This window comes from Lactuca virosa, chromosome 3, assembly GCF_052849685.1.
Source record: "Lactuca virosa cultivar CGN04683 chromosome 3, Lactuca_virosa_CGN04683_v6, whole genome shotgun sequence".
NCBI classification, from domain to species: Eukaryota; Viridiplantae; Streptophyta; class Magnoliopsida; order Asterales; family Asteraceae; genus Lactuca; species Lactuca virosa.
Genome location: NC_136428.1, coordinates 107,170,176 through 107,180,395, shown reverse-complemented (window position 1 = coordinate 107,180,395; position 10,220 = coordinate 107,170,176). Strand labels below are relative to the sequence as shown.

The following is a 10,220-nucleotide window of genomic DNA, read 5'->3' as shown; positions in this document are numbered from 1 at the left end:
TAATATTAACGTAATAGTCTAGGTTAACCTTTGTAACTCATTTTGAAGAAATGAAAAGGAATTATGTGAATATTATGTATTTTATGCTTAATTATTAGGATTTAATTAATTAAGAATAAAAAATAAGCGTCGAAAATAAATATTAGATAAAGCCGATATCTATTAAGAAAGTTGTAGTGGTCGTGACAAGGATTCCGGATATATAAAGAATACCAAAATCCGAGTTATAACGAAGAAGTTATAACCTGTCGAAGTTCCGCGACAAAACCGGCACGGTGCCGAATGACGTAAAAAGTGAGTTTTTGATAAACTACTTTTTAGCCTTAGTGATCTAAATGAAAGTCGTAGTGTTCATTAAACCGAGAGTATGCATGAAAAGAACGCCCAAATCTGACTTCGTATGAGGAAGTTATGATTTTTCTAAGTTTCAGCTTAGCAGTTAACAACTAAAAACTCGAATTTTAGATCGAGTGATTTTTAGCCGACACAACCTAAACGAGAATCGAAGGTCTCGTAAATAGTAGTACAACGGTAAAAAGACAGACGAAAACGGACGTCGGATGAAGAAGATATGAAATTTTAACGGATTTCCTGTCCCGGTCTGTTAAAAATAATAATATTAAAATTAAAGTCAAAATTAGCCGAAAAAGTCTAAACGAAAGTTGTAGAGCGTAATTTTACCTACGCGTGCATATAAAGAACGTCAAATACGAAGCCCGTATGCGAAAGTTATGGATTTTAGAAGTTTTGGCTCAAAAATCGAGAAAAACACGAAATCCGAGGAATTTCGCATGGACAGACTTCGGCCACGTCACCCGGATTCTCACATGCATGCCCCATGTCGGATTGTGATATGACCGAAGGGAGGCCCAACCGAAGCAGGCCGCGTGTCGCCTCGTGTCCGAAGCAGCTTAGTCACTGATGCGCTGTGCAGCCGAGACTCCGACGCGTGCCCGGTGACTCCTCGCATCCGAAGCCGCCTCACCTCGCATCCGACGCGTGTCGCACCAGGTGTCCGAGCCTCGCAGGCGCGCCACCTGCCCCTCGCATCTGCTGACATCTATTCGCTTCTCAGCCCTCGGATCCGAAGCTTCCCCCTTATAAATAGAAGGGTGCGAGACCCCCCGGTGGTAATTTGGAAAATTGCCACTTTTCACCCCTTAAACAATATTTCTTCCATTCCAACTTCCCCCAAAGCCCCGATATTATACCAAACACCCAAAATACATCCCGAAGTGCCCGAAGACCCGAAAAAATTTATCTTTTTGGTTTTGAAGCCCAACCCTTGCAGAGCCCGGTTTCTCAATAAAACTACTGGTTTTATTAGAAACGATTGTTTTAGGAAACGAAGTGCTGCCCGATTATCATTAAATCAAGTAAGTGTGTAGTCATTTTCACCTTACACATAGATATGAAGTATTTTCTTTAAAATGCGTGCTATGTGTAATTATATTAATTGTTTATTTGAGGTGACTGTTGAATAGATGTTTTATACAAGTTTTAAACTGTATATGTATTTTATCTACAAATATGTTGGGTAAAACATGGGTAGACGAAATAGTCGATGTGTGTTAAAATGATGAGAGGCCTCGATGTTGTTGTTGTTGTTGTTGTTGTTGTTGTTGTAGTCGTCTAGCGGAGTATAGATGACGACCACGGACCTTTCTAGACAGTCCAGTGGAACACTAGCAGGTTCGCAACTTGTAGGTGTTGGTGAACTATATGTTCATTGGCGTACTCCATCCCCCTCATGATTGCCTTTAGGACATGTATGGCTGAGGAGTCCCCTTAGCAGTAGTGTCCATCCCGATGATATTCCTTAGGCTAGGTCCCTTGTGATAGGTGTTTAGGGACGTAAAGTGAGGATAACGGGAATGGGTAATCAGGGTTATTGTTGATTGATGAATTTAATAAGTTTATTATTATTGTGGGTTGAAAACCCTATAAGCTCACTAGGCTCCCAAGTCTGACCCACTCAGCTTTTTATATTACAGGTAGTGGACCCCGAGCATAGTCGGATGATGATGGGAGATTTTTGGATTATAGGCCAATAGTTGTAAATAACTGTTGTAAGGCTTATAATGTCTTGTTTATGCTTTTGATTTGTATCGGAACATGACATCCCGAGGTTTTGATATAAAATGAAAATATATATTTCTTAAAGAAAGGTTTTGATAAATTTTTATCATGTTTTGTTTTGGGAACAAATTCCGCAACATCTTTTAAAAGGATTACTCTGATTTTATTTTAAAAAGCATAAATTAAATCGGTCTTTTCTGGCCGAGAAATTAGGGGATGTCACATGCATCTACCTCATGAATGGCATATCCTGTCACTTGGTGGCATATCATGTCACTTGATGGCATATCATGTCACTTGGTGGCATATCAAGTCACTTCGTGGCATATCATGTCACTTGGTGGCGTATTAAGTCACTTTGTGGCATATCAAGTTTCAATAGTGGCACACCTTGACTTGTAACTGGCGCATCCAAGCATAGGATGGTGCATATTGATCACAGATAGCACATACATGCACCCGAATGCTCCATTCCACTTCCAGGTGCTCCATACCCCCTTTTAGAAGATTCTTTCCTTTGTCACTTGATCCGTTCCTTTGTCAGAAGATCCATCTTTCTCAGATGATTCGTTCCTTTGTAACATGCTCCATAAACCCCAAGTGCTCCATTGAGTTCCAAGTGCTCCATTAAACTCAAATGCTCCATACGAATGCTCTAAATTGCTAATGTCACATTTAACAGGGGTAAAAATGATAATTTACATAGTAGGGGATATAAAGTGGCATTCGACAAAGTAAATGGTAGAAAGTGTGAAAGTACGAAAGTTTAGGGATCGAATATGCCAACATAAAAAGTTTTGTAGCTAAGTCTAAAATAAAAAACTTCATGGCTAAAGTTTTAGATTTTTTATGGCCAAAATCTAACATAACAAAATTTTAGGGTAAAAATGTAAAACTCTAAAACTATAAATTGTGGTAAAAATTTAAAATAAAACTTTAGTGGCAAAAGTTTAAAAACCTAAAACTTTATTATTCATATCAACTTTTGTTTTAAGATTATTTTTGGGCCAAAAGTGTAGCATTTCTAAAATGTTGTGGCAAAAATATGAACCACATAAAGTCTTTAATTCCTTAAACGCTTCCGAATATATATATATATATATATATATATATATATATATATATATATATATATATATATATATATATATATATATATATAATAGTTTTTTTGGAAACGGCAAATGAATATATTAAAAACCAAGATTAGCAAGTAACTAGTCGGCAGGAGAGCAACAATACAAAAAGAACAAAGGGAAAACCGATTACAAGCATAAAAAGGGGGAAACATTCCACTCCATCCATTTAATTTCTTTTTTTTTCACCCATTTGTTTTAGCCATACAAATACCAAAGACTTGATGTTATCTGCCATCAGTGTAGGTGTTGTAGTGTGTTACTGAAACACCCGATCGTTTCTTGCTTTCCAGTCCATCCATAACATTCCATAACAGATCAAGGTTAACAATTTCCTTCTCTTTGGACAGCTCCCCCATGTAGAAGTAAATTTGAGCAATTCACCTATAGTATTGAATACTAGATTCCTAATTCCACACCACTTGAAAATCAATTCCTTTGTGATGTTCACGAAGCTGCATCTAGCCAAATTATGATCAGCACACTCATTTTCACCATTGCAGTATCCACAGGATAGTGAGACTACGTTCACACCACGCGGACTTAAGGCCAAAGAGGAAGGGATCCTGCCCATATTATCTCTCCATATAAAAGTTAAGACTTTAGGCGGAGCTAACTTAAGCCACTCAATGCGATTGTGAAGGAAGACATAATTGAATTCTACCAATTTAGATCACACTGCACTAGTTGTAAAATTGTCACTAGAGTCCAACACGCACCTCCACTCATCACAAGCAGTGCTTGGGGTGAACAATCCAACAACCATGATATTGGCTAGCTCCTATGACATACCAACTCCATTTACATCACAACTCAAGTCCCATTCAAACTCATACAACTTAATTCTTTCAGCCACTATACATCTTTTTTCCCTTCAATCGAATATAGTCTTCGAAACCGGTCTTTTAATTTACCTCCCTCAACCCATTTCATCCTGCCAAAATAATGTCGACATACCTGAATTGACTGTCTTCATTATGATGTCTTTGAATTGCAGACCAATGCTCTCTAATTCCGATTTTACCCCTACACTATTGTTCCAAACACCTGATATAGGGGCTGTTTGTTTGGCCTCTTAATGATCCTATAAAGAGGATGGCTCTGGATCATTCAGATTCAGAGTGTTTGGTTGAAACTATTTTAGCCTCTTAATCAACCATATATTAAAAAAATGTCTTATTCGGTCAGATATCATAAAGACTCTGGATGAAAGTTTTTCCTTTGATGCCCTCGCCCTAAAAACAGATATCATCGTCCGCCTCTTTTTTTTCTTCCCTCTTCTACTTCAGCGAACAACGAACACTCGCCTCCTCACTTGCATCCACCGATTTCAGGTCATCCTACAGCGCCAGTTCGCCTCCCTCCTCGCCGCCTCCCCCCCTTCGCTGGTACGTTCTTCCAATTTGTTCACTGGGGCGATTTTTAAAGAGTTTTTCTCTCTTAAATCTGTTTCTAGAAATGAAATCAATGATGTGTTGTGTTATTGTTATGTTCTTGCTGTCTTGCTATGTTGGCTGATCAATTTGTTTTTGGGTGAACGATTTGTGTGAAATCTAATTGAGTTTTAAGCATATTGCTGTGGTTTTGCTTTGTTCTTGCTGATTTGTTGTTTATATGTAATTAAAAGTCCGAAAATATGTGTTCTTGCTGAGTTGCTGCTATGATTTTGCTTGATTTTTCCTGTTATGTTGCTAGATTTTGTTGTTGAAATATGTTCTTGCTGAATTTTGAATAATAGACATGGCACAAATGGCACAAAAGGCCTAGAATTAATTGGAAACAAATAGAATGTGTTGAAAAAACATTTCTTGAAGGTTGTATTCATGAAATTACAACTTACGGACGTGAAGGGAGTAGTTTGAAAGCAAGCTCATGGAAGAATGTAGCTGAAAAATTGAAAACAGAATACAGTTTTGTAGTTGATCAAAAGCAGATGAAAAATCGATACGACTATCTAAAAGCAAAGTTTGGTGCTTGGTTAAAATTAAAAAACAAAATAGGCAACGTTTATAACCCTATAACTAACATGTTTAACATGAAAGAAGACGAATGGCAACTAGAGATTAAGGTATTGTGATTTTTGATTAGAAGTAATATATCATAAACTCGTTATAGGGAAATATGAAAAGGTGAATGCTATCAAAATGTTATTAGAATTTGTAATTTTGATATGATATTCACGTTTGTATTAGCCGGTTGGGAGGGCATAACACATGATTCACGAGTTCTAAAAGAAGTTGTATTTAATCCAACTTCCGGCTTTCCATTTCCTCCACCAGGTTTGCAATATTTTTTTAACTTTGAATATTAAATACATTATCTATTTTTCATATAACAATTGCAAAAGTCACATTTATAGACAAATATTACCTTTGTGATGCCGCATACACCAACACTCATGGATTTATGGCTCCCTACCGCAATACGAGGTACTGGTTATCCGATTTCTGAAGACAACTTGCATTAACCAAAAGGAAAAATTCAACCATGCTCACGCACAACTCATAAATGTTATTGAGCGCGCTTATGGAGTTTTGAAGGCGAGATTTCCAATCCTAAAGGAAATGACTCCTTATCCTTTTCCAATACAAAGAGACATAATGCTTACTTGTTTTGTAGTCCATAATTTTATAAGGAAATATAATATTCGTGATCATTTATTTATGGACTTTGAAGAGGAGACTATGTTTACTGTTGAAGTATGTGAGGAAGTGATGAACAAAGCGTACACGACATTCAATGGGGTAACTAAGACAATAAATATATGACTAATTTGCGTAACCAGATTGTTAATCAATTACTTTAAAGTTGTATGCTCAGGATTATGTTTAATTTGGATGTTGTATGATGTTTAATTTGGATGTTGTATGAATTTTAATTTGTGTTTTGTTTTATGTTTAATTTGGATTTTATAAGAAGTTTTGTATTTTATTTATAATTATTTACAAATTCAGTATCATTCAGCACAGTCGTTCAGTCCAACCAAACAATAACAAATAATTCAGAAGGTTAAAATGGTAATTTTCACCATTAAGAGACAGACATTCAGATGTCTGACCAAACATCAAATTATCATGCAGATACAGATTCATACATAACCTCTACATCATCCAGACATGTGTATCATCTAGATATGAATAATCCAGATGCTACCAAACAACCCCGTAGTCTTTTGTGATAAGTAGTCTACCGGTTTGTCCTTGAAATTTTGAATGGTTGTGATCACTTAGCCCATAAGGACATATTATCAAGCTTACACCTCCACCACCATTTTACTAGTAAGGCTTAGATTAAGTGATTGCAGTGAACCAACACCTAGCCGCCTTTCTTTTTAGGAGCTATAACCTTATTCATGAGACCCATTTGATTTATTATTATTATTATTAGTAGTATTTTATTTTATTATTATTATTTTTTTTTGTCTTCGTACCATCTCTAGAGAAAGTTTCTTCGGATATTCTCAAGGGACTTAATCACTCCACGGGGAGCTTTAAATAGGGATTAATTTTTTATATCTATTTTGTATGAAACAAATATTTTTTGTTGATTGTGATATAATTATTTTTAAAAACACATCGATCAATGTTTTTGTAACATAACTATATTACGTTGAAGTTTGAACACAAACAAATGGCAAATAAATGCAATAAAAAAATTTCCAAATATGAAAGATTTGTTTTGAAATTTTGAAAAAGTGGGTCTTTGAAAAATAATAAAGATACTAAACGGTATAAAATATTTAAAAATACACGTTTATAGAGAAGTCACTGCTCCACATGCTTGACCATTGACCGCACAGTCGCACACCACCACCACCAGGTGCACCACCGCCGTCGCGACCAAACAACCACGACGGAGCTCTGAAGAAAGAATGAAAGAAAGCATTGAAGAGGTTTGTATCTGAGGCTTGAACTTCTATCAAACCTGGTTACAAAATCACACAGATATTTACGGCAGTGTGTGTGCGGCTGTGGTGGTGGATAACGTCGTAATTTTTTACGGAAACCGATTCTCCCTCTCTTTCAATCGTATGCCTACAGATAAAGCTATTCGAGAATAACAAAAGCTACACAGTTAGCTCAAAGTAGTTGTTCATAACACCACTAGTCGGTTCACGGATATTCATCGGTCTCGATTCTCGTGATATGCCCTACCAAAAGGTAATATTCCTTTTAGTGTTAATCATTGCTCCCAAATTTATGTAGTTTGATTACGTTCTATTCGTAATTTGATTGGACTCTTCATAGAAATCGTTGAATTTTTCATTTGATCGTATCGTCAATCGTAGAATTTCAACTTTCTGATTTTAATGTTCAATTCCGTTTGCATGTTTTTCAGATCATCAAAGGTGATTGATATACGATTCAACCTAAAAGTGCGTGTGGTATGGTGGTCCTTTTGAAGTAAACAGCAACCTGTAAAGTTTCCCCCCTTAAAAAGGGACATTTAGAGTTCCTTTTGGCCCCTTTTTATTTAACTCAAATTACACCCACACATAAAGCCTCAATAGAGTCTCACTTTAGCATGCGAGAAGTGGATCTTCTGGATAAAGGAGATAGAGGTACTGATACTCATAACTGCAGAATATGAAGAAGAAAGCTTGTGGTTGTAGTAACAGTGATAAAGATGATCCGAAGCAGAAAGAGAGGCACATAGTTTCATGGTCTGAAGAGGTTCAGTTTCATACTTTCATCTCCCTGATTAAGCCTTTATACTTTTTACTCATATTGTGGCTTATCACTTATTTCTGCTTCAGGATGATGATATATTAAGGGAACAAATTCGTATTCATGGAACCAATAAGTATGATTTCCTTTACTTCAAATAATCAATTAGGGTTTCACTTTTCAGTTTTCCCATTTCAAATGTTTTGGAACCAATAATGATTTACAGATGTTATATCATATCTGCAGTTGGGCAATTATTTCATCCAAGTTTGCGAACAAAACTACAAGGCAATGCAGAAGAAGGTAAACTAAACTACAAGCTTTTATCACTTTTATCAATTATCATACTCTTTTCTGTTATGGAATTACTAATCTTGGATAATGATGTAAAACCTGTAATGCAGATGGTTTACTTATTTAAATTCTGATTTCAAAAAAGGAGGATGGTCACATGAGGAAGATATGCTCTTATGCCAAGTAAACTTCTACTTTTACAAGACTCTTTTTTTATTCTACTTCAAGTCATGAATGTGTACTTTATTACTATTGGGACCCAATGAACATAATCAAAGCATCATATTTACATCCCACTATAACTCTGTACTCTGAAAAAGTGGATTATGTAATAACCCTACTGACTTAATCACTTTATTTATAGGCCCAAAAGATTTTTGGCAACAGATGGACTGAGATTGCAAAAGTGGTTCCAGGAAGGTAGATAAAATAAAATGTTCTATTCAATTGTCATATTTTCATTAAGAACTTAATTATAAGTTTACACTTTTTTTATAACAATTTTTAAATAAATGTCACTCTAAACAGGACAGACAATGCTGTGAAGAATCGGTTCTCTATCTTATCTAAGAAGAAAGCAAAGTGTGACTCATCAACTAAAGAGAACAACAATGGAGTTAACATGAATACCAATAACAAAAGAACAAGACAAAATACAGATAAAGTTTTGGAAACTTCAATGCAACATATGAATATAAGGTATGTTACATATATTATATAGTTTTGATCACATGTATATGAAACAAGATTAAAATTTTAAATTTGAATAGGAGGAAACAAATTGTTGCTACAATGGAAGATTGTTGTAATACTAAAGAGCAGAAAGTAAGACCTCCATTTGTGGTAATATGTATGAAACCCTGTATAGAAGGTAAAATTCTTGGATTCTTTTTTTTTTTTTTTTTTTTTTTTTTTAAATAATAAAATGGAAATGTACATGAAATTTTTATTGATGAATGCTAATAAGTTCTTTTTGGTTGATAAAAAGAATCTAGTGGAAATACAGTTGAAGGAAAATCTCTCATTGAATTAAATCAAGGATCCCCCGAAACTATTTCATCTAAAACAATTGAGAAAGCAAATGATTTATGTGATGGACGAAAATGCCCCTTGCCAAATTCAGAGTTCAATTCTCCACTCCAAGTGACTCCATTGTTTAGATCAATGGCAGAAGGAATTCCAAGCCCACAGTTTTCAGAAAGCGTAATTTTATTTATTTATTATTTTTTTTGTTATTATTGATGTCATTTAGAAGCAATAATCTGACCTTTATTTTATTATTTTACAGGAAAGGAACTTCCTGCTCAAAACACTTGGAATGGAATCAGCAATTCCGAATCCCACCTCCAGAACCTCACAGTCTCCACCTTGCAAAAGAGCCCTACTCCATTGCCTTTAAACCAAAACCTTTCTAGATTCTATGGAATCAGTGATTCCAGTGTTTTATTGCATCTTGTTTTTTTAGTGTGTTTGGTTTTTGGGGGAATTCAGATTCTGGTATTTGATATTCCCATCACAAGGATTTGGCTTGAAATACGTCGAATTCTGTACAGAACATTTTTTTTTGTGTGTGTTTGAGAGTGTGAGTATACATCGGCATATAGCTGATAATTACATTTATGCCCCCCAGTATACATATAGTTAGGGAAGAGATGGGGGTAGTTAAAGTATAAAAAGAGAGTGAATTAGACTCCTGTTGTTTATTTCTTTTTGGTCTGTATTGTAGTGTATGGATTTTCGTCATTTGATTGGTTTTCATATAATATATGATTTTTGTGTGCATAAGATTGTTTATTGAACATGAGTAACTAACTATCTATTAAAGACAACAAATATAATAAGTACCAAAATAATTATTAGAATCATTTGATAGTATTTTTTTTTTTCAAAAAAAAAAATGTGCACTAATAGAAAAATGTTTTTTTTTTTTAATTATTATTATTAAAAAAAAGCATCTGGAAAAATTCAGGTTTTCACCATCTAAAAAGAAGTATTATGCGAAATAAAAATCATCACTTTGACTGTTTCCAATAAGAGTATATAA

The 10,220-nt window shown here is 34.9% G+C and overlaps 1 protein-coding gene across 1 annotated transcript; it reads left to right on the top strand.

Moving 5' to 3' along the window:
• Nucleotides 1-6,950: 6,950 nt before the first annotated feature.
• On the top strand, nt 6,951-9,961 carry LOC145166356 (transcription factor MYB124-like). Its single transcript, XM_079085309.1, has 10 exons — nt 6,951-7,375; nt 7,554-7,888; nt 7,972-8,018; nt 8,129-8,185; nt 8,287-8,359; nt 8,541-8,596; nt 8,705-8,875; nt 8,947-9,047; nt 9,165-9,379; nt 9,465-9,961. Exons 2-10 carry the CDS (start codon nt 7,802-7,804, stop codon nt 9,573-9,575), a joined length of 918 nt encoding a protein of 305 aa, XP_078941435.1. The 5' UTR covers nt 6,951-7,375; nt 7,554-7,801; the 3' UTR covers nt 9,576-9,961.
• Nucleotides 9,962-10,220: the final 259 nt, after the last annotated feature.

Coding starts and splice junctions, on each gene's coding strand:
- LOC145166356 (XM_079085309.1), top strand. CDS start 7,802: ATGAAGAAGAAAGCTTGTGGTTGTAGTAACAGTGATAAAGATGATCCG. Junction 8,019..8,128: donor CGTATTCATGGAACCAATAA/GTATGATTTCCT, acceptor TCATATCTGCAG/TTGGGCAATTATTTCATCCA. Junction 8,876..8,946: donor ATGCAACATATGAATATAAG/GTATGTTACATA, acceptor AAATTTGAATAG/GAGGAAACAAATTGTTGCTA.